Below are 25,803 nucleotides of genomic sequence, written 5' to 3'. Positions count from 1 at the left end.
AATTTTCTTGAAATGAAAACTTTTTAATTTTAACATTAATTTTGACAAAGTGAGACCTGAGAATTAGGGTTACAAATATATAGTATTGGCAATTAAAATCTTGTTCAATTTTACAAAAGAATATTCTGGAACGTGAAAGTCTTTATTATCAGCAACTATTCAAAGACATTATTTTTGGAAAAAAATTGAGAAAAGGTGTTTTCAGTTGAGGTATGTCAAGGCTAATACGAATAACTTTCACCTGTGTAGAAATTTTAGGTGGTACATATTTTGTATGTATCGTAACTTGGTCATATTTTGTTAAATAAACATTTTTTAATAAAATTAACTAGACTGTTACATTCAGGAGAATGGTAGCTAAATACTGAATAATATAATTTATTGACAGTATGTGGAACATATTGATTAACCATTACAATTTAATACACAATAGAAAAAAATGTAAAGTGTTGTTTGGATTATTAGTTCCTCCTTTTATTTTTAATTACTTACTTATTGTAAAATAAATGATGTATTGACAAACTTTTATTACTCTATGTTAAGCATAAGTGTTACACTTGACTATATCTCAGAAAGAAACACTTTTATTAGTTACAGCCCATGCTGGATGGAATAATTACTTATATGTGGTCACAATAGTTCAGATATAAACATGGGTATTGACTAAAAAAGTAATGGAAATTTACATACCCCCATTTACATACATTTCTGTATGCAGAAGGAGCTGAGTTCCATTCTTCAATTGTCCTAAACCACATAAGACAAATGCTGGGATGGTTCCTTTGAAAGGATATGGCCAGTTTCATTTCCCTCCATACTCCATCTGAGCTTGTGCTTTGTCTCTAATTGTCAACCCTAATCTTCCTTCCCTATTTCCCATATCTCATTACACTTCCACCTTACCCTTTAGAGTTCATTCCTGTTAGTAGTGCTTGCATCCTCTATGGCATGGAATGTCTCACAAAGAAATTTTTGAGCAGCTGAAGACTGTGTACTCTGTGAGTGGTTACACAGATACATACTCTTCTGCCCTACAACTTATAATGACAGTGGAACTACGAGGGCGGTTCAGAAAGTAACCTCCGATTGGTCACAGTGCGGGTTGTGGGGGGAGTAGCGACGCCATCTGTGCGTTCACGCACTCAACAGGTCGGTCGGCATCAAGCCGTGGTCGAGTCAACGTCGCATATGCGCTAGTTTAGTTTTTGTGGCAGTTTGAAATGTGTGCTGCAATAGAAAACCCCGCCAAATGTGAAGTGCGTGCTGTCATAAGGTTTTTAACAGCCAAAGGATATTCTGCAGCAGCTATTCATCGTGAGCTTTGTGCCGTGTACGGACCAAGAGTTATGAGTGAAGGAGTTGTCCGTGAATGGGTACGTTTATTTAAAAGTGGACGAGAAAACGTTCATGATGAAGAGAGGAGTGGTAGACCATCATTGGTGACTGACGAACTCGTTCAGACAGTTGATGCAAAAGTTCGTGAAAATCGACGTTTCTCAATGTCGGAGTTGTCTACTGGTTTTCCACAGATTTCTAAGACTCTCTTGTACGAGATAGTGACAGCAAGATTGGGTTACCGCAAGTTCTGTGCATGATGGGTGCCCAAAATTCTTACCGACCACCACAAAACTCAGAGAATGGCCTCTGCATTAGACTTTCTGTCACGTTATGAGGACGAAGGAGAACCATTGTTAAACAGAATCGTGACTGGTAACGAAACCTGGATTAAGTACGTGAACCCTGAGACAAAAGAACAATCAAAGATGTGGGCACATTCAAATTCGCCTACCAAACCAAGAAAAGCCTCGCAAGATTTTTCTGCCAGAAAACTGATGGCAATGGTGTTTTGGGATGCCAAAGGGGTGTTGTTGGTTGAATTCATGGAACGTGGTACGACCATTAATCAAGACGTGTACTGTGAAACAATAAAAAAGTTACTACAGGCTATACAGAACAAACGCCGTGGTATGCTGACTTCCAGTATTGTTTTTTTGCACGATAACGCCCGTCCTCACTCTGCTCGCAGAACAACGGCCCTTCTTGAGTCCTTCAAGTGGGACGTTATCAACCATCCACCTTACAGCCCAGACCTGGCGCCAAGTGATTATCACCTCTTCATGCATTTGAAGAAATGGCTTGGGTCACAGCAGTTTGATGACGACGAAGAGCTCAAAGATGCGGTCACAGGCTGGCTCCAGGCACAAGCGGGTGATTTTTATGCAGAAGGAATTTCAAAGCTTGAGAAGAGATACGATAAGTGCCTCAATCGCTATGGAGACTATGTAGAAAAATAGTGCAAAGATGTAGTTGTAAGATGTATATATTAAAATATTTTTATTTAACTTGGTGTATTTTTTTAAATCAACCGGAGGTTACTTTCTGAACGGCCCTCGTAGAAGAACCTGAGAAGACCACAGCTAATGTGTGTCTTCCACATGATAGTGTATTATCTGGAAAAAAATCAAGTGAGTCCTGCAGAAACACCGAATTAAGCATTTTCTACAGACTATAAAGACACGACAGTTACGTGTGACCCTTATTACACACTTCTGAGCAGCAAATACTTATTTCATCAATGATGAGTCATGCCAAAGTTTGTTGCTGTAAGACATCAGTGAATGAAAATAGGAAAAGTAAGTCAACTTTTTGACATTTTCAACCCAAAAATCTAAAAATTAATTAATTGTGACTGTGGTTTCAACTGTAACAAGGTCTAGGAACTCGCACTTTGCTGTAAAGAGCTATCGTTCAACAACAACAAAATGACTTATGATGCAGCCAGGGTTTCAATGAAATACATTATGTATTGATAATTTTCGTGGCTGTAAACCTTGGATGGTGCAGTAACCAGCATGCTAAAAACCATGGGAAACAAGTGGAAGGGGCCATGGATATAAAAGCTATTGTTAGTCTGTCAGCAGTCATTTCATCAGCATATTTGATGATGGGGCAGCTGAGTGTGTGCCTGTGAATTATTCTTGCAAGTTTTACATTCATTGAGACTTTAGTTCAGGCACAAGTACATTTCTCTAGCTGATAAAGTATAATGTAAAATTGTTCTTGTTATGTAGTCATCACTGTAGCCCACACTTTACAAGACCTATCTCTGATTGGATGACAAGCAGGCAACAGTATATGAAGTTATGAGGTGGTTGTGCAGTTTTCCAAGATAAATGGTCTACTCAATAACATTACCGATTTTCGTGCCATGTTAGATACAAGAAAGCACCTTCAGAGTGAGTTTTCATTTAGGGAATAATTGTGAAATCATTTTTACAAACATGAAAACATATATTTGATCTAATATTTCCTAAACCAAATGAAATAGACTTTCATCAACATTCATTGATCGATAAATACAGTTTATTTTCCATAGAAAACATTGTCATTTAGTTGATGTTGAGGATAACATTTTACAAGTAAACATACAGAATGGTATGTTGGACACTACAAGGCATCAAGAGTTGCAGTGTCTGGTGCACTTGCATGTAGACTTCTTTCTTATGAGACTCTACAGTAACAATCATAAAAAACCTAGATGTTTAGTGATTGAGATATCAAGCTGTTACTTTCTTATGAGACTCTACAGTAACAATCATAAAAAACCTAGATGTTTAGTGATTGAGATATCAAGCTGTTAGAATGCAAGACATTGCAAGGTTTTAGAAATTTATGACGCTTTTCATTTAAATAATTAAAAACCACAGTTTTGAGTGCCAAATGGATGATTTGTTTAAGTGAAAATGATGTTTTGTTAAATAAAACTCTGGTGCATATGTACCTTTCACATTTTATTTAGTTCTGTGATGATGCTTATATTTTTCCCATATACTGATATAGTTTGTCTTTTATTCTGTAAATTACTTGTAACATTATTGAAAGATGATCTTTTTCTTTATTATTGTTGTTATTTTGTTCATAGCTACAAGCCGCTCAGGGTCTCCGTCTTCCAGACTAAGTTATGCTACCTTTTCAACTACAAACAGAGAAACAGGACATGATGGCAGACAACGTAGACCATCCGGCATCCCTCTCTCGACAGGACCTAGTCGTGAAGCTAGCAGAGAGACTTCGCCAAGTCGTTACTCTTTAAATCTACTTGATCGCTCATTTGGCTCAAAATTGAGGTATCATTGAATTTCTGTTATAAAAAATGTATATTGTTTTTCTGTACTTATCAATGTGTTTATAAGTTAAGCAGTTATATAATTAGCATACTTGCCGTTACTCAAAATAGATTTTTAGTAACTCTTGATTTGTGTTAGCAACATATTTTGTGCATTTGTGTGACCTCGGCTGCTCATCACTTAATAGAGACAGGCTTTCAAGCAATATGAATAGAAAAAAAAGCTCCATATTGTAAAAACCAAGTCAGATAATGCAATGGTTAATACACTGTACTGTCTTTGTCCAGCCATCTAGATTTTAGTTTTCTGTGATTTCTCTAAATTGGTTCATGTGAAGCTCAGCCTACCTCTGTTTTAATTCAGCAATCTAATTTGAGCTATATCCTAAATCTGAAAATTTTATGTTCCTGCCAGTGAATCGGTCATGCTCTGTCTGCTTAATTTTCAACAGTAAGGCACAGTTTTTTGTGCTTGAGACAGTTGTGGGGGGAAACTTAATTGTCTTCAGAGAAAGAAAATACTGCTGACTGCATGAGACAAATGAAAAATTAAAATTAAAATGAAAAGAAAAGAAAAGAAAAAATCTCTGAGTTCATTTAAATCTGTACAGCAGGTTCATTTCTTTTATTCTCTTGCCTGTGATTGTTATTGTTGTGTCAGTTTCGTAATGTCAGATCACTGAATACATTTGTTGCAATACCTTATACTTTTGTATGGAAGCCTGTTCTAGCCTTTTCCAAGAAAATTGTTTTTCAGCGATACATACACGTTTCTAATGTTGTCTTCCAGTGATCATCTTGCTCTGTTCTCTCTTAGAGGGTCATGCCAATGTCTGGCCATCCTGAATTACGTTTTCTGTGATTTCACTAAATCGCTTCAGGCAAATGCCGGTTCCTCTGACAAAGGGCACGGCCGATTTGCTTACTCATCTTTTCCTAATTGGAGCTTTGCCCCATCTCTAGTGAACTGATTGTTGATGGCATGTTAAAACACTAATCTCCTCGTCCTCATCTCTCTTTGAATGCTACAAAGAAGTTTCTTGTATCATCCACTATTCAGTCACCTGACTAAGTGTCTCACCCACTTCCATATCATTCCCACATTATCACCATAATTACATATTGAACTCCAGTGTATATCCTCATACATTTGTTAGTTTTCCTGTCTCCCTTTTAATAATTCCTGTCTGCCTCCATAGCTCAATGATAAGCACTTCCAGCTGCTATATGAAGTACCTGTGGTCAATTCCCAGTACCGCAGGGATTTTTCCTTATTTGTGGAACTAGAACATAATGCACTCGGCCTCATGATGCCAGTTGAGGAGCTACTTGAGTGAGAAGCAGTGGCTCCAAGGTTAAAGGCGGTTGTCTATTAGCAAGTAACTTATACAAATACTTGCTGAGGTGTTTACATTACAACAAAAACGTGCACAAGTTTGCTTTCGCAAGTCACTTGGGCAAGTTTATTTCAGGAACTTCCTGCAAGTACTTGCAGAAGTGTTTCCACATGAGTTTCATCATGAGATAGCCAAGTGGGAATTTACAGTGTCATGTTTAAAAATCAGCCCAGCCACCATCATTGTTGCATTATTATTATTATTATTATTATTATTATTATTATTGCTATTGCAGAAAAATTATCAAGAAAAACAAAAAGCAGAGAAAAGGGAAAACAGTTTGGATACAGAGGTGTACATATTTAAATTATCAAGAAACACTATTGAATAAAAAAGAATCAAAGAACTTCACTCAGATTAAAAACTATTTGAGAATTTTGTATGCAAGTTTAAAAAATATCTCGTCTATTGTACAATAACATATTCGAAAACAGGACACAAGAATGCTACAACTTGTATCACCAAGAGATCACCTTTAATTAATCTTCAAATTTAATAAACAATATTTATTACTTTTATTACAAAAATAATAAATTCTAAAACAAGATACAAAAATACTGCTGGTTATAAAACCAAGAGATCACTATTAATTGCTCTTCGATTTTTGCAAGCAGTATTTATTACAAACATTTTTGTTTACTGTAGAATTTAAAGATGACACTACTGTCATTCTACTTCCCCTTTTGGTGAAACAAATTAATCTGTATATTCATTTCACATTTTCTTGGCTGACTGTGGCCAGTTATTTATGTTTAGGGGTTGCACCATTCTCGTTTTGGACACCATGATTTTTGTACCTGGATTCAACACACAAAACTTCTGCAAGTTTGAGAAAAACTTCCAGCAGCCGGCAAGTTCGACAAGTATCTGCTATAAAGTGTTTCCACTAACTTGTGGAAGCTCTGCAAGTTGACAAAAGTAGCTTCTGCAAGAGACTAGCATTTAAGTTAACTTGACAGTGAACACACAACTTAAGAACACTAACAACTGCCAGAGAGCAGTGCTGATACTATGCACCTCCCTCACGCATCTGAATGATGCCATTGGCAGAGGATGGTATGGCAGTCAGTCAGTCAGTCCCAATTGGCCTGTGTGGGTGGGAGCACAGACCTTTGCTTGTTATTATTAAATAAGCACCTCCCAATTGCTTGCTGTCCACCCTTCAGTTTTAGGGTTGTTTAGTCAATTTAAAAAAAAATCCATGTTTTGCTGTTATAAGTTGAAGCTACTAATACAGACAAATAGTTAATTTTTGTTTCCTTGGACACCATATGTTTTGCTTTGAAAGTTATAGTTAGACAAAACACTACAGATTGTCTTTGCTCTTCTGCTCAGATGTTTTCTGCTCATGCAGTCCTTGTCTTGAACTGCCCTCAATTTAAAAACTTACCAATTATTTTTCAACTTCATTTGTACAGTTCCTTTTTTGGTGTGTTCTTTTTACATTATTTTAGTCTCATTACACTGTTCTACAAAAAATACTTTTTTTCTATTTCTGAAAAAATACATTGTAATCCTAGTTGTACTTTGAGTGTTGAATTCAAAACTTTTTTTTTTAGGTTTTTCTGTCAGGTATAGTTTCACAATTTCATTTCTCTTTTCTGTTTCTGATATAGCGCAGCAAACATGAGGAGAAATTCGATAAACAAATTCACGTTTTATGATGATATAAGCTCATCACATTAACGGAGGGTGAGATCTAACATATAACACTGTAATCTTTGTGTATAAGCTTTGTAGCTTTTATTTGACATGAGAAATTACAGAAAATTGACAAAAAAAAAATCCATTGTATTGTAATGCACATCAATTTTTTCTCTTGTATTGTGAATCTTTCTTCTCTCGAATGATATGCTAGCAATAATCTCCTATCATAGATGGTACCCACTTCCCTTCATAACACCTTTCTATAGTAGAAAAGTCTTCATGGAATCTTTTGGCATGTTCATCTGATACATCACTACAACTGAAACTTCCTGGCAGATTAAATAGTGTGCCGGACCGAGACTCGAACTCGGGGCCTTTGCTTTTCGTGGGAAAGTGCTCTACCATCTGAGCTACCCAAGCACGACTCGCGCCCCGTCTTCACAGCTTTACTTCTGCCAGTACCTCGTCTCCTACCTTCCAAACTTTACAGAAGCTCTCCTACGAACCTTACAGAATTAGCACTCCTGAAAGAAAGGATACTGCGGTGACATGGCTTAGCTACAGCCTGGGGGATGTTTCCAGAATGAGATTTTCACTCTGCAGTGGAGTGTCCGCTGATACGAAACTTCTTGGCAGATTAAAACTGTGTGCCGGACCGAGACTCGAACTCAGGAGCCTTGCCTTTTGCGGGCAAGTGCTCTACCATCTGAGTTAGCCAAGCATGACTCACGCCCCGTCCTCACACCTTTCCTTCTGCCAATATCTCGTCTCCTACCTTCCAAACGTCACGGAAGCTCTCCTGCGAACCTTGCAGAACTAGCTCTCCTGGAAAAAAAGGATATTGCAGATACATGGCTTAGCCACAGCCTGGGGGATGTTTCCAAAATGAGATTTTCACTCTGCAGTGGTGTGTGTGCTGATATGAAAGTTCCTGGCAGGTTAAAACAGTGTGCCGGATCGAGACTCGAACTCGGGACCTTTGTCTTTTCATATCAGCGCGCACTCCGCTGCAGAGTGAAAATCTCATTCTGGATAACAACTCTCTGTGAAGCAGTTTAGATGAGAGACCGTGATATCTACCTTCATAGACATATTGCACCACAGATCTTAATATGTTTTGATCATGTCGTTTACTATTGCTTTGTAGTTAGTAGCTCTTCTTCTAAGGAATTTTTCTGACACCATCTCGAAACAGTCCCATGCTGTCTATTCTCTGTCAGTTAAATGTGCTTCAAAATTTGCATCTTTCTGCAGCTCCTTGATTTGTGGGGCCGCAAATACACCTTTGCAGCTGAAAAATGCTGGTAGCTAGATATTCAAACCCACTACCTGTTGGATTCGTGGCCTTTACGAGTTGTTTCATTAGGCCAAGTTTGATGTGAAACAGTGGAAATAGTATATCTTCAGGAGCTACCAGACTTTAATGTTGTACATTGTTTTCGCTCACTTTCCATCTTCGCCTAGGTCATTTCTTTTTCACATAGTGAGAATTTCTGCCTTGACTATCCCATTCGCAAAGAAAACAGGCATACTTTGTGTAGCATTGTTGCAGTCCCAGTACCATAGCAATTACTTTGAAATCTGCATAATTTGCCATTTGTATTCATTGCATTGTAATGAATTTAGCATCCTTTGTACGAATTCGTAATTCTCTTTGGTCAAGCTGGCGTAAGCTACTTGTGTAGAAGGTATTTTATTTCCGTAATGGAACAAAACACCCTCGAAACTTGTTTCAACACATCTGTGAAAAGTCTCCACTCTTGTGAAATATAGGTGAAATTCAGCACTTTCGTTAGGCGAGCAATGTCATTGCAAAATGTCAGTGCTCCGTTTGTTGCAAAATAGGAAATAAAGGCATGTTCTCTGTGCCTGAACACACTGATTTTAGTACTTTGGTGGAGTAGATTGTACTCTTTTAATCTTGAACCAAGCAGCTGTGCCTTTTGTTTACTTAGTCCTAGATCACGTACTAAATCATTTAAATCTGCTTATGTTAAAAAATGTGGTGATGACTCACTTGTGCAGTGATATAAAGGATCATCTGCGATTTCTTCAGTACTACTAACTTCACTGTCACTCCGAATTTGACCTGAAGCTCTTGAAGGTACTGGAAGGCTGTCAGTGTGCTACACTGGCATTCTTGCTGAAGGCAGATCTGGGTAAACAATGTGCCCCTTCAATTTTTAGTTTGTAAAACCCTGAATTTTTGTTGGACAGAAATAACAATCAGTAACGCTGTCCTTGGCTCTCTCCACACCATGGGCACAGCGAAAAATGCCAAATTCTCTTTACCTTTCCACCACTGAATTAGTTTGCAATAACATGTAGCACAACAGAAATGTGGTGCCCATTCTTTATCTTGGTCTCCTACCGCTATTAAAGTAATGTTTATATGCTTTCTTTATGACTGTTGAAATTTTTTCCTACTTCTGACAAAGGTGAACTTCCCTCAGATATAGCAGAAGTTATCTGGCTTATATCGACATCCGCATTTCTGAAAATTTAAAAATACCTCTTCAGCAGTACGCCTGTAATACATTAATACTAGAGAACTAGAGAAATGCTGATATGTAAAAACAGTTAGTCAGTCAGTCTACCTTCAGCACCAGGCTACATCAATTTAAACACAGGAGGTTCAACTTCACTCAGAAATATGACAGAGATGGTTACTTGGCACCCAAAACACTCACTCATTAAGACTGACACAAATTACGGCTCACACCACTGTTGTAAACTCAATGCAACTGCCTCTGGGAAGCGTGAAAGTTTACTGCCGAGGCAGCAACTGTCTGTCATCGTTCAAGTTAATGAGGTATTGCAGGTGGTCTTAATTGCATAGGTGTGGCGGGGGATAACCCATTGACTTCTTATTCTTCCCACCTGCTGTTGAACAAGAAATTGTCACGTTCCATCACTACTGGATGCAAAAGTATACCTGACAACAATATTTTGTTTACATATTTGAATTTCTCATGGTAAACTGGTTTAGAAGCACACACTTTAATATCAAAAATAGAACCCTTGTGAAATAGTGTTATAGATGATTTTAAGTCCTACTTTCAAAATTACTATATTACATTTTCCTACTTGCTGTGGAAGTTTATCCACACTAGAGGTAAACAGTAAATTACAAATTCCAGACATATTTTTGATAGGGGTAAGTGACTTTGATGACTGTGCACTAGGGAATGGCCCAGTGATGGTACTGAAACATGTTCATTTGACAAAATAAAAGTTCAGCTATAGCAGTGCAACTAAAGCAGATTTTTAAAAAATCAATCAGTATGTTGTTATCAGTTAAATGGAGGTTTTCCAGATAACATTCCATTAACATGTATTCACATCTTTGTTTTTGCATGGGGCTACTGAGAATAATGTTAGTGTCATGGAATCTGCTTTTCCAACTTCCCTTTCATTTTGAATTTCTGATTATCTTGGTAAAGTTTAATGGAGTTTTAGCATTGGCATATAACAATTATAGAACAATATGTGTGTTATATCGTGCATCCAAATTACTCATTAATGTAGATAGAGCACGATAAAAGGGAAAGGAGATCAGTATTTGGAGAAGGCTAATTTGGATTTAGAGAAGGCAGAGGAACAAGGGAAGCAATTTTGGCCATGTGCATTGTATTGGAGAGAAGGATGGGCATGAATAGAACAACATTCCTTACAATGGTAAGTCCCGGTTGGAATGTCAATGGTGTTATGAAAAGTATAGATTGCTACTCACTGTGAAGGTGACATGTTGAATTGCAAACAGGCACAACAAAAAGACTGTTACACACTTAGCGGTTGGCCAAAGCCTTCTTTAGAAAAGGAGGAAAACACACACATTCACACATAAGCCAGGTACACCTCATGCACACATTTGGCAATTCTGGCCAGACTACCTTACGTTTATTTACTTAGAAAATGCTTTTGACAATGTGAACTAGAAGCCACTCTTTACAGTTATGACAAAAATAGAACTTGACTGGAATGCTAGAAGAATAATCAACTGCATCAGAACCAAAGCACAAAAAGTAAACATCAGGAAGGTAGAGGAAGAGTTCAGGATTAGAAAAGGAATTAGATGAGTATGTCCCCTATCCCCATATTTATTTATTATGTTTGTTGAAAAAGTTATTCATATCAAGAAGGAGAAGACAAAGGTGAAAGGATACATTGGATCAGATTTGTTGAATACATCATGACAGCTGCAGACTCTGAAAAAATTTTGAATAGAATGCTACAAGTCCACTCAGGCACACTTAAACTGTGGAAATTAAAAGTGAACCAATTTAAAACAAAAGTAATGCTAGTGCAGAAAAAGTACATTAGGAACTAGAACCGATGTAAATATTGGTGACGTCAAAATTGATTAGGTGAAACAATTTTGTCGTCTTCATAGTATGATTGCAGAGGATAATAGATGATTAATGGCAATGAAGAGGAGGATTGCATTGGCAAAACAGCCATTTATGACTAAGAAAAACATTTGAACCAGAAAAAATATGAATGTAAATGGCAGAAAATCCATTGCAAAATTATTTTAGGGAGTACTCGGCTTTATGGAAGTGAAAGTTGGACTCTGGATAAACTGGAAAGGAAACTGCTGAAATGTGGATATGGCAGAAAAGGCTACAACAATTGGACAGAAAGGAAAACCAACCAGGAAGTCTTAAAGGAAGCAAATGAAGAGGGAAGATTACTAAAGAAAATGTAGAAAAGAAAAAGAAAATTTATTGGGTATGCCATCAGACACAAAATCTTCATAATTAATATTCTTGAAGAGAAGGGGCTGGGACAAGGAAGAGAATGGCCTGGTATGAAGTAGAATGAAATCCCACTTTTCAAGGGACTTCAAAAAAATTATGTAAAATACGGGAAAGTGTAAAATGTGGGAAATAATTTTTAAGCTGTAAAAGTTACATATAGGATACCCCCTCTTGAATCTTCACGCTTTATATATATCTATATAATAGTCATCAAAATGCTTCTCAGGGACTTTTTATTATCTAATAAAAATTTACTGTCCGATAAAAATGCTGATGTAACCTGAACCAATAACTGTCTGGGAAGGAGAAACATTTGATTCAATTTCATACGTCATAATCAATATTTTTGGAAAGCCTGCAGCAGTTATTTATTATTTAAATAATGAATCGCTGCTCCAGTTATGTATTTTTTTCATGCTTAGCTCAATGCATTTCGAGAAATTTTTACTTTTGTTGAGCACAAATATTTACAGAAGTAGTTTGGGTGGTGTTTGGATATGTGTTGTCTTGCATCTCTTGCACTGTATTCATCTGTCTGAGGTTATCAGGTACTGGGCCTCCTCAGTTATGTAAAAACCTACACGCGCTCGCGCGCCCACACGTACAAACACACACACACACACACACACACACACACGACCACAGTCACTGGCTGCTGAGGCCAGTCCTCCTTTCTCTTCTTTTCCTGTGTTTCTCTTGTCACCTTACCAACCACACTGACTCTCTACTGTGTCAACTGTCTCCACCGCGCACAACAGACAGCTACAAGACTGCGTCAATTGTTGGTGCAGCATCTCATGTCCCACATTACTCCCACTGATATTAATCCTATACCTTCAAATTGATCTCTCTTTCTGCATCACTTTTGCACATTTTTGAGTGTTATTTCCTGTACCGTCCTGTGCCACGTGAACTTGTATCTTATCCTACCAACCCCTCCCCACCCCTAACGCCTTCTCCTCTCTGTTCCAGTACCAACTTCACCTAATCTATTCGCATCTTCCGTCTCCCTCCTTTACACTTATCCACCCACAGACCCGCAAGCCACACTACAGTCTCTTTGTTTATTTTTTCTTTAATCTCATTATGTCTTTGAGCCAATTTCAGTTGATTTTCACCTTTCACCGAGCCTGGCATCAGCAGACAAAGACTGTGGTGGTTGTGTATGAGATTTGCGTGTGTTGTGGGCTTTTTTTCTTTTGTTTTTTTTTTGACACATTATCTCTGCTATATGGTGAATAGCAACAACCCTTTCCATAATTCAGTTCACTGATTTTCAAAGGCTGTTTGTGCAGATTTGACTGAAACTGAGTCTAAAACTTCATCAAAATCTGTGAAGTGTATGCAGTGGTACTTTAATAATACATGAATCTAAAACAAATTTGTGCAGTTCAAAATTATTGCCTGCGCTGTAATTTTGTTTACGACTCACAAATGATCTACATCGCCATATCCAGCCATTTTGCTCCTTCGCTTGGTTAAAATCTATCATTTTTTCCTCTATCCTATGTGATTGGTGATAATTTTGATGAATACCTTGTACATTAAAGAAATGGGCTGATAGGTCTACAGTTATCTTTTTCTTTTGTCTTGCTTGTGAATGCGGAACAGTTGCAGCATTGTTCCAGCTAGGAGGAATTGTCTTCTTTTGCAAACACTCTGCAATTTTTGTTTTATATTAGTTTTTATCCAGCTTTAATAATTTCTTTTAAAGCACCGTAATCACCAGACACCTTTGCTTTCATCATAGTTTAAATGTCTTTATGTACATTTTCATTATCAACTGTTTGTTTCTGATTAATCTAAAAACATAATAAAAATTAAAAACGTGCACTGTGTGATCAGGCTCTGAAGACCATGTGTGATCTCTCTCTATACAAAAATTTTAAAAGTCTGTGAATACTTTTCATCTTCGCTGTTACTTACTTATGATCTGTCATCTTTAACTTATGAAATGTGTCTACCAAATAATAATTCCTACTTTGTTTTCTAAATTCCTATATTGTTTGCAATTGTTCAACACAAATTATACCTTGTGTGACCTCACATACTCTTGAATATAAATATTTTACCTCTTGTTTAATTCGGTATGTTTTATCATGCTCCTTTCATTATTTGCTTAAAATTCTTGGTTTCTTGTTAGTAGTTCTAATTGAAATTTTCTTTTCATTTCTGTTCTCCATATGTGTGACATCTGTTACTGATTGCGTAAATGTCTTTGCTAAATCATTGCCCCCTTTTGTCCATGACTGTATAACATTATTTTCCAATTTGCTTAACTGAATCTATTCTTAGAAAACAAAATTTCTCATAATCTACATTTCTGACCTGTTGGATTGGTCTGCTCTTTCTAGCTATATATCGAACTAGTTTACTACCCAGCATAATACACACTGTTGTTGCCATTTGACTAACAAACTTCTGAATCAACAAGTTAAGTGTAGCTTAGTTTGTTTCTTATCTCACATAAAGCTGTGTGTGGTGCAGCACATGCCAAGAATTGCAAGGCTAGACACTTTGACATCACTGAAGCATTGCTCCACCATTTCCTCAACACTGCTGTTCTTTCGTAAACCTGGTTTACTGGCCATGGCACCTTGTGCAACAAATTATCCTATACTTGTTTGTAAGAAGTGGACGTGCAGTCTTGTGGAGTTAATCAAGTCTCCCACCTACGTTAGTTTAAAAGGTCAGGATGATGTGTTAGAGGTAAATAGAGGTAATTTTTGTAACATAAGAATTTCTGTAAGTAGACTTATGTTTTCATGCAAATTCTGTGAATCATGATGGTGGTTTTGTTTTGAATGTGAGGAATTCTTGATTTTTGACAGGGCAAATGATTAACATTCAATGTTTGATTTCTCAATTGATACATTTGGATACAGAATAATTCTAATGTGTGTTTAATCCTTCAGAATTTGGAATGTTAAACGGTGACTCCAGTAGGGTTATGGTTGTCAAATGTTGTGAAGAACTGTAAACAAGTATTAAAATGTTATCAGTTAGTATAATAAGTATGTATCATTAGTAACATGAGTAGTATTGAAGGCTAATATGCTGATTTTTTAATATTCAAGGCATTGTACTATTTAGTAATTTGTGAATGACGAACACACCAATAGATCTCCCTCGGCATCTCTACTCCACAAGCTGCCTTATTATATGTGGCAGAGGGTATTTCTGGTTCCACTATCATTTTTCTCCCGTCCTTGTTCCATTTGTGAGTCATGATGTGAAGAACAACTGATAATAAATCTCAGTATGAGCTCTGCTTCTGCAGTTTTCTCAACACTAATATTTCAGGAGACGTCTGTTAGAGGAAGTGATATGTTGCCGTACCCTTCTTGAAATGTACGACCTTTAATTTCATTTGTAAACCTCTCTTGTTATTGCCTCTCTTGTACTGTCTGCCACTGGAGCTTGTTGAGCATCTCTGTAATGATCCTCTGATTCCTAAGTGATCTTGTGATGTAACGTGGCACACTTCATTGGCTCTTCACTCTCTCTTCTTCTAATCCAACCTGGTAAGGACCCTAGGTTGATGAGCAATGCTCAGGAATTGTCCTTGCAAGTGTTTTATAAACCATTTCTTTCATAGATGAATTAAATTTCCTTAATGGAGAGTCCAGGTTGGAATATCGACAGTATTATGAAAATGATAGATTGCTGCTGGCCATACAGATGATGTACTGATAGGCACAACAAAAAGACTTTTACACATTCAGCTTCGGCTCAAAGCCTTCTTAAGAAAAGAAAACATAAATACACACACACACATTCAAACAAGCAGACACACCTCATGCACACATAACCTCTATCTCCAGCTGCTGCAGACAGAATGCACGTGTCACAGTGAATGAAAGCAATAATTTGGAGTGGGGCAGGGAAGGGGGAGGGATAGAAAAGCTTGTGGTGGAGGAGACAATCCACTTGGTCCCGGTTTTGAAGCAGCCATTGAAATCAAACATGTTTTGTTCAGCTGCATGTCATGCCACTGGGTTGTCCACTTTGCTCTTAGCCATAGTAGGATGGTCCCCCCCCCCCCCCCCCCCCTGTCTCACACACACACACACACACACACACACACACACACACACACACACACACACACATTTTACCATTGTACAGGGTGTCCATAAAGTCTGGGAACACTTTCAATTATTTATTGCACAAGTACTAAACATTGTACAGATGCCATACATATTGCATTTTGAACTGAAACTCTGAAAGTTTTTTTTAGAAACATTCGATATGCGAACCATGAGTGACCCGGCAGACGTCAATTTGGTAATTGAATTCTTGCCATATCCATCTCAGCATGACATTGTCGACCATGGCAGTCACTTCCCATATTCTCTCCCGGAGCTGTGCTACATCATGTGGTAGAGGCGGTACATACACCAGATCTTTAATGTGACCCACAGAAAAAAAAGCCGCACGAAGTGAGATCTGGTGATCAGGGAGGCGTACACAGAAAGTTCGCTCTGCACCTGAACTCACCATGTTCGTGACTAGCACTGACTATCAGCAAATTACCAAACTACGCTGTGGCGGTATACGTGAAGGAAAAGAAAAATAAAAGTTTCTCTTCAAAATGACGTGTATGACATCTGTACAATGTTTGGTTCTTATGCAGTAAATAATTGAAAGCGTTCCCGGACTTTATGTACACCCTGTATATTACCTGGTGCCAAGTGTGAAAGTAATTATATTGACGAAACTTTGAAGTGAACTTGTAAGTGATGAGTAGCAGATGATTTTCTTCATAAGAGAACATTCAGAATTTTGTAACTGCAATCACTTTACCACTTGCTTGCATATAAAAGACAAATACATAACAGTTTTCATGTGTTTATGTTACAGTTTAAGTCACCGCTGCAACATAGCAACTCACATACAATGCATCAAGTTTCATACCTAAAATGTAATATAACCCACTTTACAATGGGACTTGTTTACCGAAACACATTGTGCATATGACAAATGAAATAAATCTGGTGAATAGCGCTGCAGTGTGTGACAAGTACTGGATAAAAAATCTGAAAAGCAACGTAGAAAACACTACCTGTTTATGCAATATACTATGATTGTATGCAGTTGGTTTCTAAATTTTTAATTATGTGGCATAGCAATACACAGAAAATCATTTACTGCTATTTAATACATTTCTGGTGCGGGGTGGGGGGGGGGGGGGGGGGAATGGTACCCTTATAACAAAAAATGAATATTCTATGTGTCCGTGTGTGACTTTGGTAATTCCGATGTGACATTTAAGGTTTAGTAGCAACAGTGAACAGCAGACTTGAGACAGCACTTATATTCACCACTAAATGAGTGCAGATAAGCTGATAGTCTTTTGTGTGTGCGCACAAAAAACGCATATTCTCTAAATTAGTGTACTAAATCTGAGGTCTGCTTTGCCTTTTATTTTCAAAATTGACAAAAGTCTCAAATCTGAAATATAAATAACTTAACTGGTAAATATTTCTCACATAAAGTCCTCATGCATGGTTCATCTTCTTTCGAGAATTGGTATTTCGTGATTTTGCAGCATATCTAATGAAATATTGGCTTTTACAAAAACTTGAACATTACTTTTCCTGAAACTGTCTTTATATTGTTTCTGTCATTAAGCACAATGTAAGCTTTCAACAATGGGTAACTGATTCTTCAAGCATAATTCATGGTGAAATAGTTCACGGGTGAACAGCCAGATGTGAATGTGCAATGGGCACAGTATTTCGACAATCAGCCACATTGCCATCATTGGGTGTGCTGATGGTGAACTGAATGCTTAGGGACTGGTGCGGTGCTCTTCCACATCGTGTTGACACATTGCTCTAGCCACAGTTCGTGACCAGGGATGCATCCTGGTGGAATCTCTGCTGTTGCTCCACTTTCCACCAAAATCAGTTAATTGTGAGATATCTCCTTCCTCTTCTTAATCAGTGGATTCTCAGCTCTTACTAAAGACTGGTCAGCAGTTCCCATACCCAATCTCAATAATCCTTTAATGACACAGTTCCCTAAGTTAGAAGTCTGTGTAGTATGATCATAATACATTCCATACGATTCCGATAGGCAATGTTCTGCAACTGCTGACTTGTTATGCTGCTGCAGTGTGGTGTTCTATTAGTGTTCTCATCAAGCATGTTCAGCAGTATGCATCATCTTACCTATGTACACTGATCAGCCAGAACATTATGACCGCCGACCTACTGTCGATATAAACTCATCCAGGCGATAGCAGCATCACCTGGCGCAGAATGACTGATAGTCAGACACTTGCACGGTACAAATATTGTCAGTGATCGTACTGTCTATGTGTAGAATGGGAATGCACGTGATCTATCCAAGTTATATCCAGGGCAGATTGTGATGGCCTGGAGGCTTGGTACAAGCATTTTGAAAACTGCACGACTTGTTGAATGTTCAAGGAATGCTGTGGTAAGTTTCTTAAACATGTGGCGAAACCAAGGTGAAAACACGTCCAGGCGTCATAGGGTTTGGCGGCCACCCTTTATTACAGATGTCAGACTTCGTAGGCTGGGCATACTGGTTGGTTAGTTTGGGGGTGGGACAGTAGTGCCACAGGGAAATGTGATAGGACCGCTCTTATTTTCTATATGCATAAATGATTTGGCAGACAAGGTGAGCATCAGTCTGCTGTTTGCTGATGACACTGTGGAGTATGGGAAGATGTCATTGTTGAGTAATTGTAGGAGGATATAAGATGATTTTGAGAAAATTTATAGTTGGTGTGATGAATGGCAGCTAGTTCCAAATGTAGGAAAATGTAAGTTAATGTAGATGAATAAGAGAAATACTCCAGTATTGTTCAGATACAGCATTAGCACTGTGCTGCTAATGTGGTCACTTCAATTAAATATTTATCTGTAATGTTGCAAAGTGATACGAGATGCAATGCGGACATAAGGACTGCAGTAGAAGGCAATGGTCGATTATGATTTAGTAGAAGAATTTTAGAAAAGTGTGGTTCATCTGTAAAGAAGACTGCATATAGAACAGAAGTATGACCCATACTTGGCTACTACTCGAATCTTTGGGATACCCAGTAGGTCAGATTAAAGGAAGGCATCAAAGCAATTCAGACCAGGATGTTAGATTTGTTACTGGTAGGTTCGATTAGCATGTGAATATCACAGCGTGTCCCTGGTGGGAAGACTATGTTCTTTTCACAGAATACTATCAACAAAATGTAGAGAATCAGCATTTGGACCTGACTGCAGATTGATTCAACTGCCGCTGACGTACATTTCGTATAAGGACCATAAAGATCAAGTAAGAGAAATTAGGGCTCTTTCAGAGGCTTATAGATAGTCGTTTTTCCCTCACCACATTTAATAATGGAACAGCTAAGGAAATGACTAGTAGCTACTCACCGTATGGAGTAGGTATGTAGATGTACATCCATATTTGGTAACACTACAGAATGCAGATAGAACCAACAAGATAGTAGAAGCAGAACTGAAATATATGCATGCATTCCAGGAAGACTTCTGGTTGGGTAGCTGACTGAAATAGGTGAATCGATAGAAATCAAATGATGTTGACATGCAGTGATCGCTTGCTAGTCGCTAACAATAACATTATGTTTAAGGCCTCGCTAAAAATAACATTATGTTTAAGGCCAGTAACATTATGTTTAAGGCCACTATCTCTACAAAACCAAAGGCAAAAGGGTGAATTAATGATAGCTGAAATGTTGAGTGTAATTGAGTTTGAAATCAACTTATTTGTTGATGTATTTGATACGTTTAATTGTGTTGTCTTATGGCTGAACAGTAGCAACTGCAAACTGATAGGCCGTACTGGTCAACATGTTACAATTTTTATCAGTTTTCAGTTACTCCCATCCTGTTCACTTAGGTACATTTTACAAAGTAGCATTTATTAGGTAGTTTGCATTTTGAGCTGGAATTTGCACAGATATTAGCATTTATCACAAATGTGAATTTTTCAGGTCCATGTTTAAAGCATATTGATGTACCAGTTAAGACATTATTTGAGCATGTGAATGTATGTTTAATTTTCTTTCTTTATTACAGACATTATTATTTAATTTGTGTAATATATCCTATGTCCACCATAACTCGTTTTTTTTTTTTTTTTTTTTTTTTTTTTTTTAAGTAAAACTAATGATAACCCAAAGGTTGGTATGAATATTACAGCGCTTTGCTATCCATTATGATTCATTAGAAATTGTCTCCCTATTACATTTTTTATGAACAGTACTTGGTGATATGAAAAGTACAGTTGAATTTTAGTAACAACAAACCAGACTTAGTATTGTTTTCAGGAATAAGAAGTACAGAGCTTTAAAAAAGGGAATGACTGAATGGGAAAAATAAATTTAACTGTAATATTCTTGAAATATGTGATGTGATTTAAGAGTATTTTATACGAATGTGACTTAACACTCTGTGATGTTGCATTTTTCAGTATTTATTTAAACTATACTCGTAATAGAATTTGTTCTGAACTTGGAATTTGTATTTTCTACAGAGGGAGGTCTGGACATATTGGCAATGTGAGTGATCGCCAAGGACAGTCCCGACCAGTGATGGCCCAAAAAATATTACAACAGAGTCGGGAAGCTGAGTCTGCACTAGCTGATGCCTTGGTAAGTGTCCCATTGTTATTTTGAGTGTATTGTGTCACTATTTTTTTTCTTTTTTGTGTGTACACCTGTGTAACATAAATATATGTGCTAAGTCTGACAGTAGTTCATAGACATGCAATTCTTTCTTTAGATTACATTTATAGAAATGGAGAAGGGCCAGAACACTCAGATGACTACTTGTGATCTAAATACTATGTTTACTTGTTGGTATAAAAATTCCCTTTTTGAAACATGCTGAGTAAAAATCAAAGCATAATTTTGCACTCACTTAAAAAAGGAACTGAATATTTTTTATAAGCCTTAAGGCTACATATAATTTTTTTGGCAACACACGTAACTACGAGGAAACTGAACATAAAGTTTTCAGCATTATGAAAACTGGCATGGAATACACAGAAATAAAAGCAGTTCATTCTCTTCAGTTTCACTCTTACTGTTCGTATTCTTGTAAGTCAAAAATTTACAAAAACATTATTTTTGAAATTGACATTTTGCAGATAAGGTAACTTAGTATTATTGTTTTACCAAATTTCTAGAATAACTAATGAAAATGTAGAGGTAACAACTCACCAAATAGTAGAAGCGTTAATTGTCTTTCATGCATTCTAAGAGCGTTACAGTAGAACCCTCATATATCTTAACTCATCACACACTATGACAGTTATATGTCGTTTTGCATATCTTCAGGGTGAAGGAAGGTCAAAAGTGAAAGATTGAGACATGCAGTAGTACAGAAAAATGTATATAGGAGGTGCTGGCAGATACAAAGTTTGACAGTTAGTCCTCTAAAGCAGTGAACATAGTGGTGAACCTGAGAAGTTAGAGAACATTACTAAACTGCAGAAAAGAGAGAATTTGTGTGTGTGTGTGTGTGTGTGTGTGTGTGTGTGTGTGTGTACCTCTAAAATAAATGTGACTGGAAAACACTCTGAGAATGTAATGTTGATGAGACTAAAATTCTATAAATAATTTGACAGGGTCCAGAAGAATAGAGGGCAGAGCGATGTAGTGAGAATGTCATGTTGATGAGACTAAACTAAATGATTTGACAGGGTCCAGGAGAATGGAGGCCAGAGAGATGTGGTGAGAGCTGTGCAGTTGAAATGGGAAATAAGAAATATAATGTTGTTCAGGTAGTTAAGGGGAAAGGAAAACCTAATTTTGAAGGGAGACTGGAATTTGACAGTAGTAAAGAGAAGAGAAGGAAAAATAGAAAGAAAGAAAGAAGAAAAAAAAGATGAATATGTACTGGGAAAAGGAATGAAAGAGTAAGGCACCTGGTAAAATTTTGGACACAGCATAATTTAAACATTCTTAACACTTGGTTTAAGAATCGTAAGGTTCAAACGTAGTATGTGTTCCAAAATCCTGCTGCAAATCAACATTAGTGGTATGGGTCTGTAATTCACTGGATTACTCATACTCTTACTCCAGTATTGGTGTGACCTTTGCAACTTTCCAGTCTGTAGGTTAGGATATTTTGGCAAGTGAGTGGTTGTATATGATTGTTAAGCATGGAGCTATTATATCAGCATACTCTAATTGGTATACAATCTGGAGTGGAGGACTTTATTAAGTGATTTAGCTTTTTTTGCTACACTGATGATATCGACATCTAAGTTACTCATGTTGGCAGGAGCTCTTGATTCGAATTCTGGAAAACTTATGTTATCTTCTTTGGTAAAGGAATTTCAGAAAACTGTATTTTAACTCCATCTTATTGGCACTGTCATTGACAACATGACCTTCACTATCGTGCATTGAAGGTGTTGATAGTGTCTTGCCAGTATGACCAGAGTCTCTCTGGATTTTCTACCACATGTCAAAACAGAGTTTTGTTGTGAAAACTATTAAAATCACCTTGCATTGAAGCTCACCCTAAATTTCAAGCTTCTGTAAAACATCACCAACCTTGGAGATTTTGCATTCTTTTAAATTTGGGATGCTTTTTTGTTGCTTGTGCGACAGTGTTCTGACCTGTTTTTTGTATTATTGGAGTTTATTTCCATCTGCTATTAATTTGTTTGGTATAAATCTCTCTGTTGCTTTGATACCATTCCTTCGAATATAAGCTACATGTGGTCGACACTTTTATAGTTAGTTCATCGGGAATGGAGGCTGTCCCTTAAGAAAGCGTCGGGCGAATTTTTTCCGCTTTTTAAATAGGTATATTTTGTGTTTATTCTTGTTAGGTTTGGGTGTTGCGGTATTCAGTCTCGCTACAACGACCTTGCATTCACTGTACCCTGAATTCATCACAATGCTCCCAATTTGATCAGGTTTATTTGTTGCTAAGATGTCAAGTGTGTTTTCACCTCCATTCACACTTTTAGTGGGCTCCTGACCTAATTGTTTAAAATAATTTTCGAACAAACAATTTAGTACAGTTTCGGCCAATGTTTTGTATCTGCCACTGACTTCAAATATGTTATTTTGCTAACATATTGAGGCTAGACAGAAGTCACCAACAAGTATAATTGTATGAGTGGGGTACCTGTTCGAAAGAAGACTGCTTTGAACTGTTCAGCAGCTGTATCATCTGACTTTGGAGGTCAGTAAAGGAACCAATTATTAATTTATTCTAGTTGTTGAGTATAACCTCTACATATACTAACTCACAGGAACTATCTACTTTGTTGTTGTTGTTGTTGTTGTTGTTGTGGTCTTCAGTCCGGAGACTGGTTTGATGCAGCTCTCCATGCTACTTTATCCTGTGCAAGCTTCTTCATCTCCCAGTACCTACTGCAGCCTACATCCTTCTGAATCTGCTTAGTGAATTCATCTCTTGGTCTCTCTCTATGATTTTTACCCTCCACGCTGCCCTCCATTACTAAATGGTGATCCCTTGATGCCTCAAAACATGTCCTACCAACCGATCCCTTCTTCTGGTCAAGTTGTGCCACAAACTCCTCTTCTCCCCAATTCTATTCAATACCTCCTCATTAGTTATGTGATCTAACCATATAATCTTCAGCATTCTTCTGTAGCACCACATTTTGAAAGCTTCTATTCTCTTCTTGTCCAAACTTCGTTAGACTACTTCTAACAGTAACCACCAACTGTATTTAAATGTATCCTCTCTGAACAACGTCAGGTCTTTTGTAATAATTTTGGCTCAATTTTTCTGTTGTTTACCTAGAACGAATTGTGCTTCAGTGCTTTCTAGCCCCTGGTTCTTTTGTTCTTTCCCAACACAACTACGACAATTTACTAATATAATACCTACGGTTCCTATGTCAACCCTTGTTCTGTGCCTGGCCATCACTCTTCAAAATTGAAACTTATTTTGTCTTTCCCTGAGGCCCTCTAACCTAAAAAATCACCCAGTCCAATCCACACGCGTGCACCCCCCTTCCTCCCCACTCAACACTTTCTGTGTTCAGTGGACCTCTGACCTGCCCACCATCCTGTGGCGCAACTCGAGGCTCCTCCAGTCTACATGGTTACAGAACTGTCGGAGCCTCTGATTCAGACCCTTCACTCAGCTCTGTATCAAAGGTCTATAACTGAAGGTCAACAGTCAACCCTGTAGATGATGCTACAAATGGTGATCTCTGCCATCATCTTGCAAGTAAGACCGGCAGTCTGTACCATTTCTTCTAGCCACCTGAAACCAGAGAGAATCTCTTCTGATCCAAAGCAACATTTATTGTTGGTACGTACATGAGCCACCACCTACATCCTTTACTTTTTGTGGCATTCAGAAGGACCCATGCCACCTCTTGGGTGACTCCGCCAGGTATGCACACAGAGTGCCCACTGGATTTCTTCCCATCCATGGTAGCCATGTCCCTAATGGGTGCCATTACGTGCCTAACATTAGAGCTTCCAACGGCTGTTGATCCTACCCTCTGCAACCTTGCAGGTTGAGAGGCTTCCTCTAGAACAGGGCAAGCAACTACGTGTGGCTCAGGATGTGTATCAGCTGTAGATAGTACCATGATCCTGTTTGCCAGACAAAGCAGAGAGGTATTTTGATCAGTCTCCCCTCCCATCTCAGAAAGTCTTTCATTGCCTGTCACACCTTGGGATGACCTCCCATTCAGCCACTGGTGAGGGGTCAACCTCAGTGTGGGCAATAACAGGGACATCAACAGTAGTGGACCAGTCGAGGGACACATGGAATGTGCTGGACATACTATAGATCCCCACTTTCAGCCCTCCGCAGTGACGCCCATCGGCAGCAGCCTCAAGCTGAGTGACTGAAGACAGCACCGCATTGAGCTTTGAGTGAAGGTTCACCAATTCAACTTGCATACGAATACAGCAGTCCCAGTTCATATCCACACTGGACTACATTACATAGTCCCTATTCACACTACACTACCCAGGTATTAAAATGCTATACTGTGTATAGTAAGTACCCAAATATGCAATGTTGTTGTTGTTGTTGTTGTGGTCTTCAGTCCTGAGACTGGTTTGATGCAGCTCTCCATGCTACTCTATCCTGTGCAAGCTTTTTCATCTCCCAGTACCTACTGCAACCTACATCCTTCTGAATCTGCTTAGTGTATTCATCTCTTGGTCTCCCTCTACGATTTTTACCCTCCACGCTGCCCTCCAATACTAAATTGGTGATCCCTTGATGCCTCAGAACATGTCCTACCAACCGATCCCTTCTTCTGGTCAAGTTGCGCCACAAACTTCTCTTCTCCCCAATACTATTCAATACTTCCTCATTAGTTATGTGATCTAACCATCTAATCTTCAGCATTCTTCTGTAGCACCACATTTCGAAAGCTTCTATTCTCTTCTTGTCCAAACTATTTATCGTCCATGTTTCACTTCCATACATGGCTACACTCCATACAAATACTTTCAGAAATGACTTCCTGACACTTAAATCAATACTGGATGTTAACAAATTTCTCTTCTTCAGAAACGCTTTCCTTGCCATTGCCAGCCTACATTTTATATCCTCTCTACTTCGACCATCATCAGTTATTTTGCTCCCCAAATAGCAAAACTCCTTTACTACTTTAAGTGCCTCATTTCCTAATCTAATTCCCTCAGTATCACCCGACTTAATTAGACTACATTCCATTATCCTTGTTTTGCTTTTGTTGACGTTCATCATATATCTTCCTTTCAAGACACTGTCCATTCCATTCAACTGCTCTTCCAAGTCCTTTGCTGTCTCTGACAGAATTACAATGTCATCAGCGAACCTCAAAGTTTTTATTTCTTCTCCATGAATTTTAATACCTACTCCGAATTTTTCTTTTGTTT

At 37.9% G+C, this 25,803-nt stretch overlaps 1 protein-coding gene across 1 annotated transcript in view; it reads left to right on the top strand.

Moving 5' to 3' along the window:
• LOC126471122 (CLIP-associating protein 2-like) overlaps positions 1 to 25,803 on the top strand; it is a 231,815-nt gene that overhangs the window by 158,866 nt on the left and 47,146 nt on the right. Inside the window, exons 17-18 of the mRNA XM_050099204.1 lie at positions 3,923 to 4,127; positions 20,457 to 20,574. Coding sequence (XP_049955161.1) covers positions 3,923 to 4,127; positions 20,457 to 20,574 — 323 coding nt within the window. The remainder of the gene's footprint in view (positions 1 to 3,922; positions 4,128 to 20,456; positions 20,575 to 25,803) is intronic.

Source organism: Schistocerca serialis, chromosome 3 (assembly GCF_023864345.2).
Source record: "Schistocerca serialis cubense isolate TAMUIC-IGC-003099 chromosome 3, iqSchSeri2.2, whole genome shotgun sequence".
Lineage (NCBI taxonomy): Eukaryota > Metazoa > Arthropoda > Insecta > Orthoptera > Acrididae > Schistocerca > Schistocerca serialis.
The sequence above is the reverse complement of the archived record's forward strand: the minus strand, read 5'-3'. Positions and strand labels throughout refer to the sequence as shown.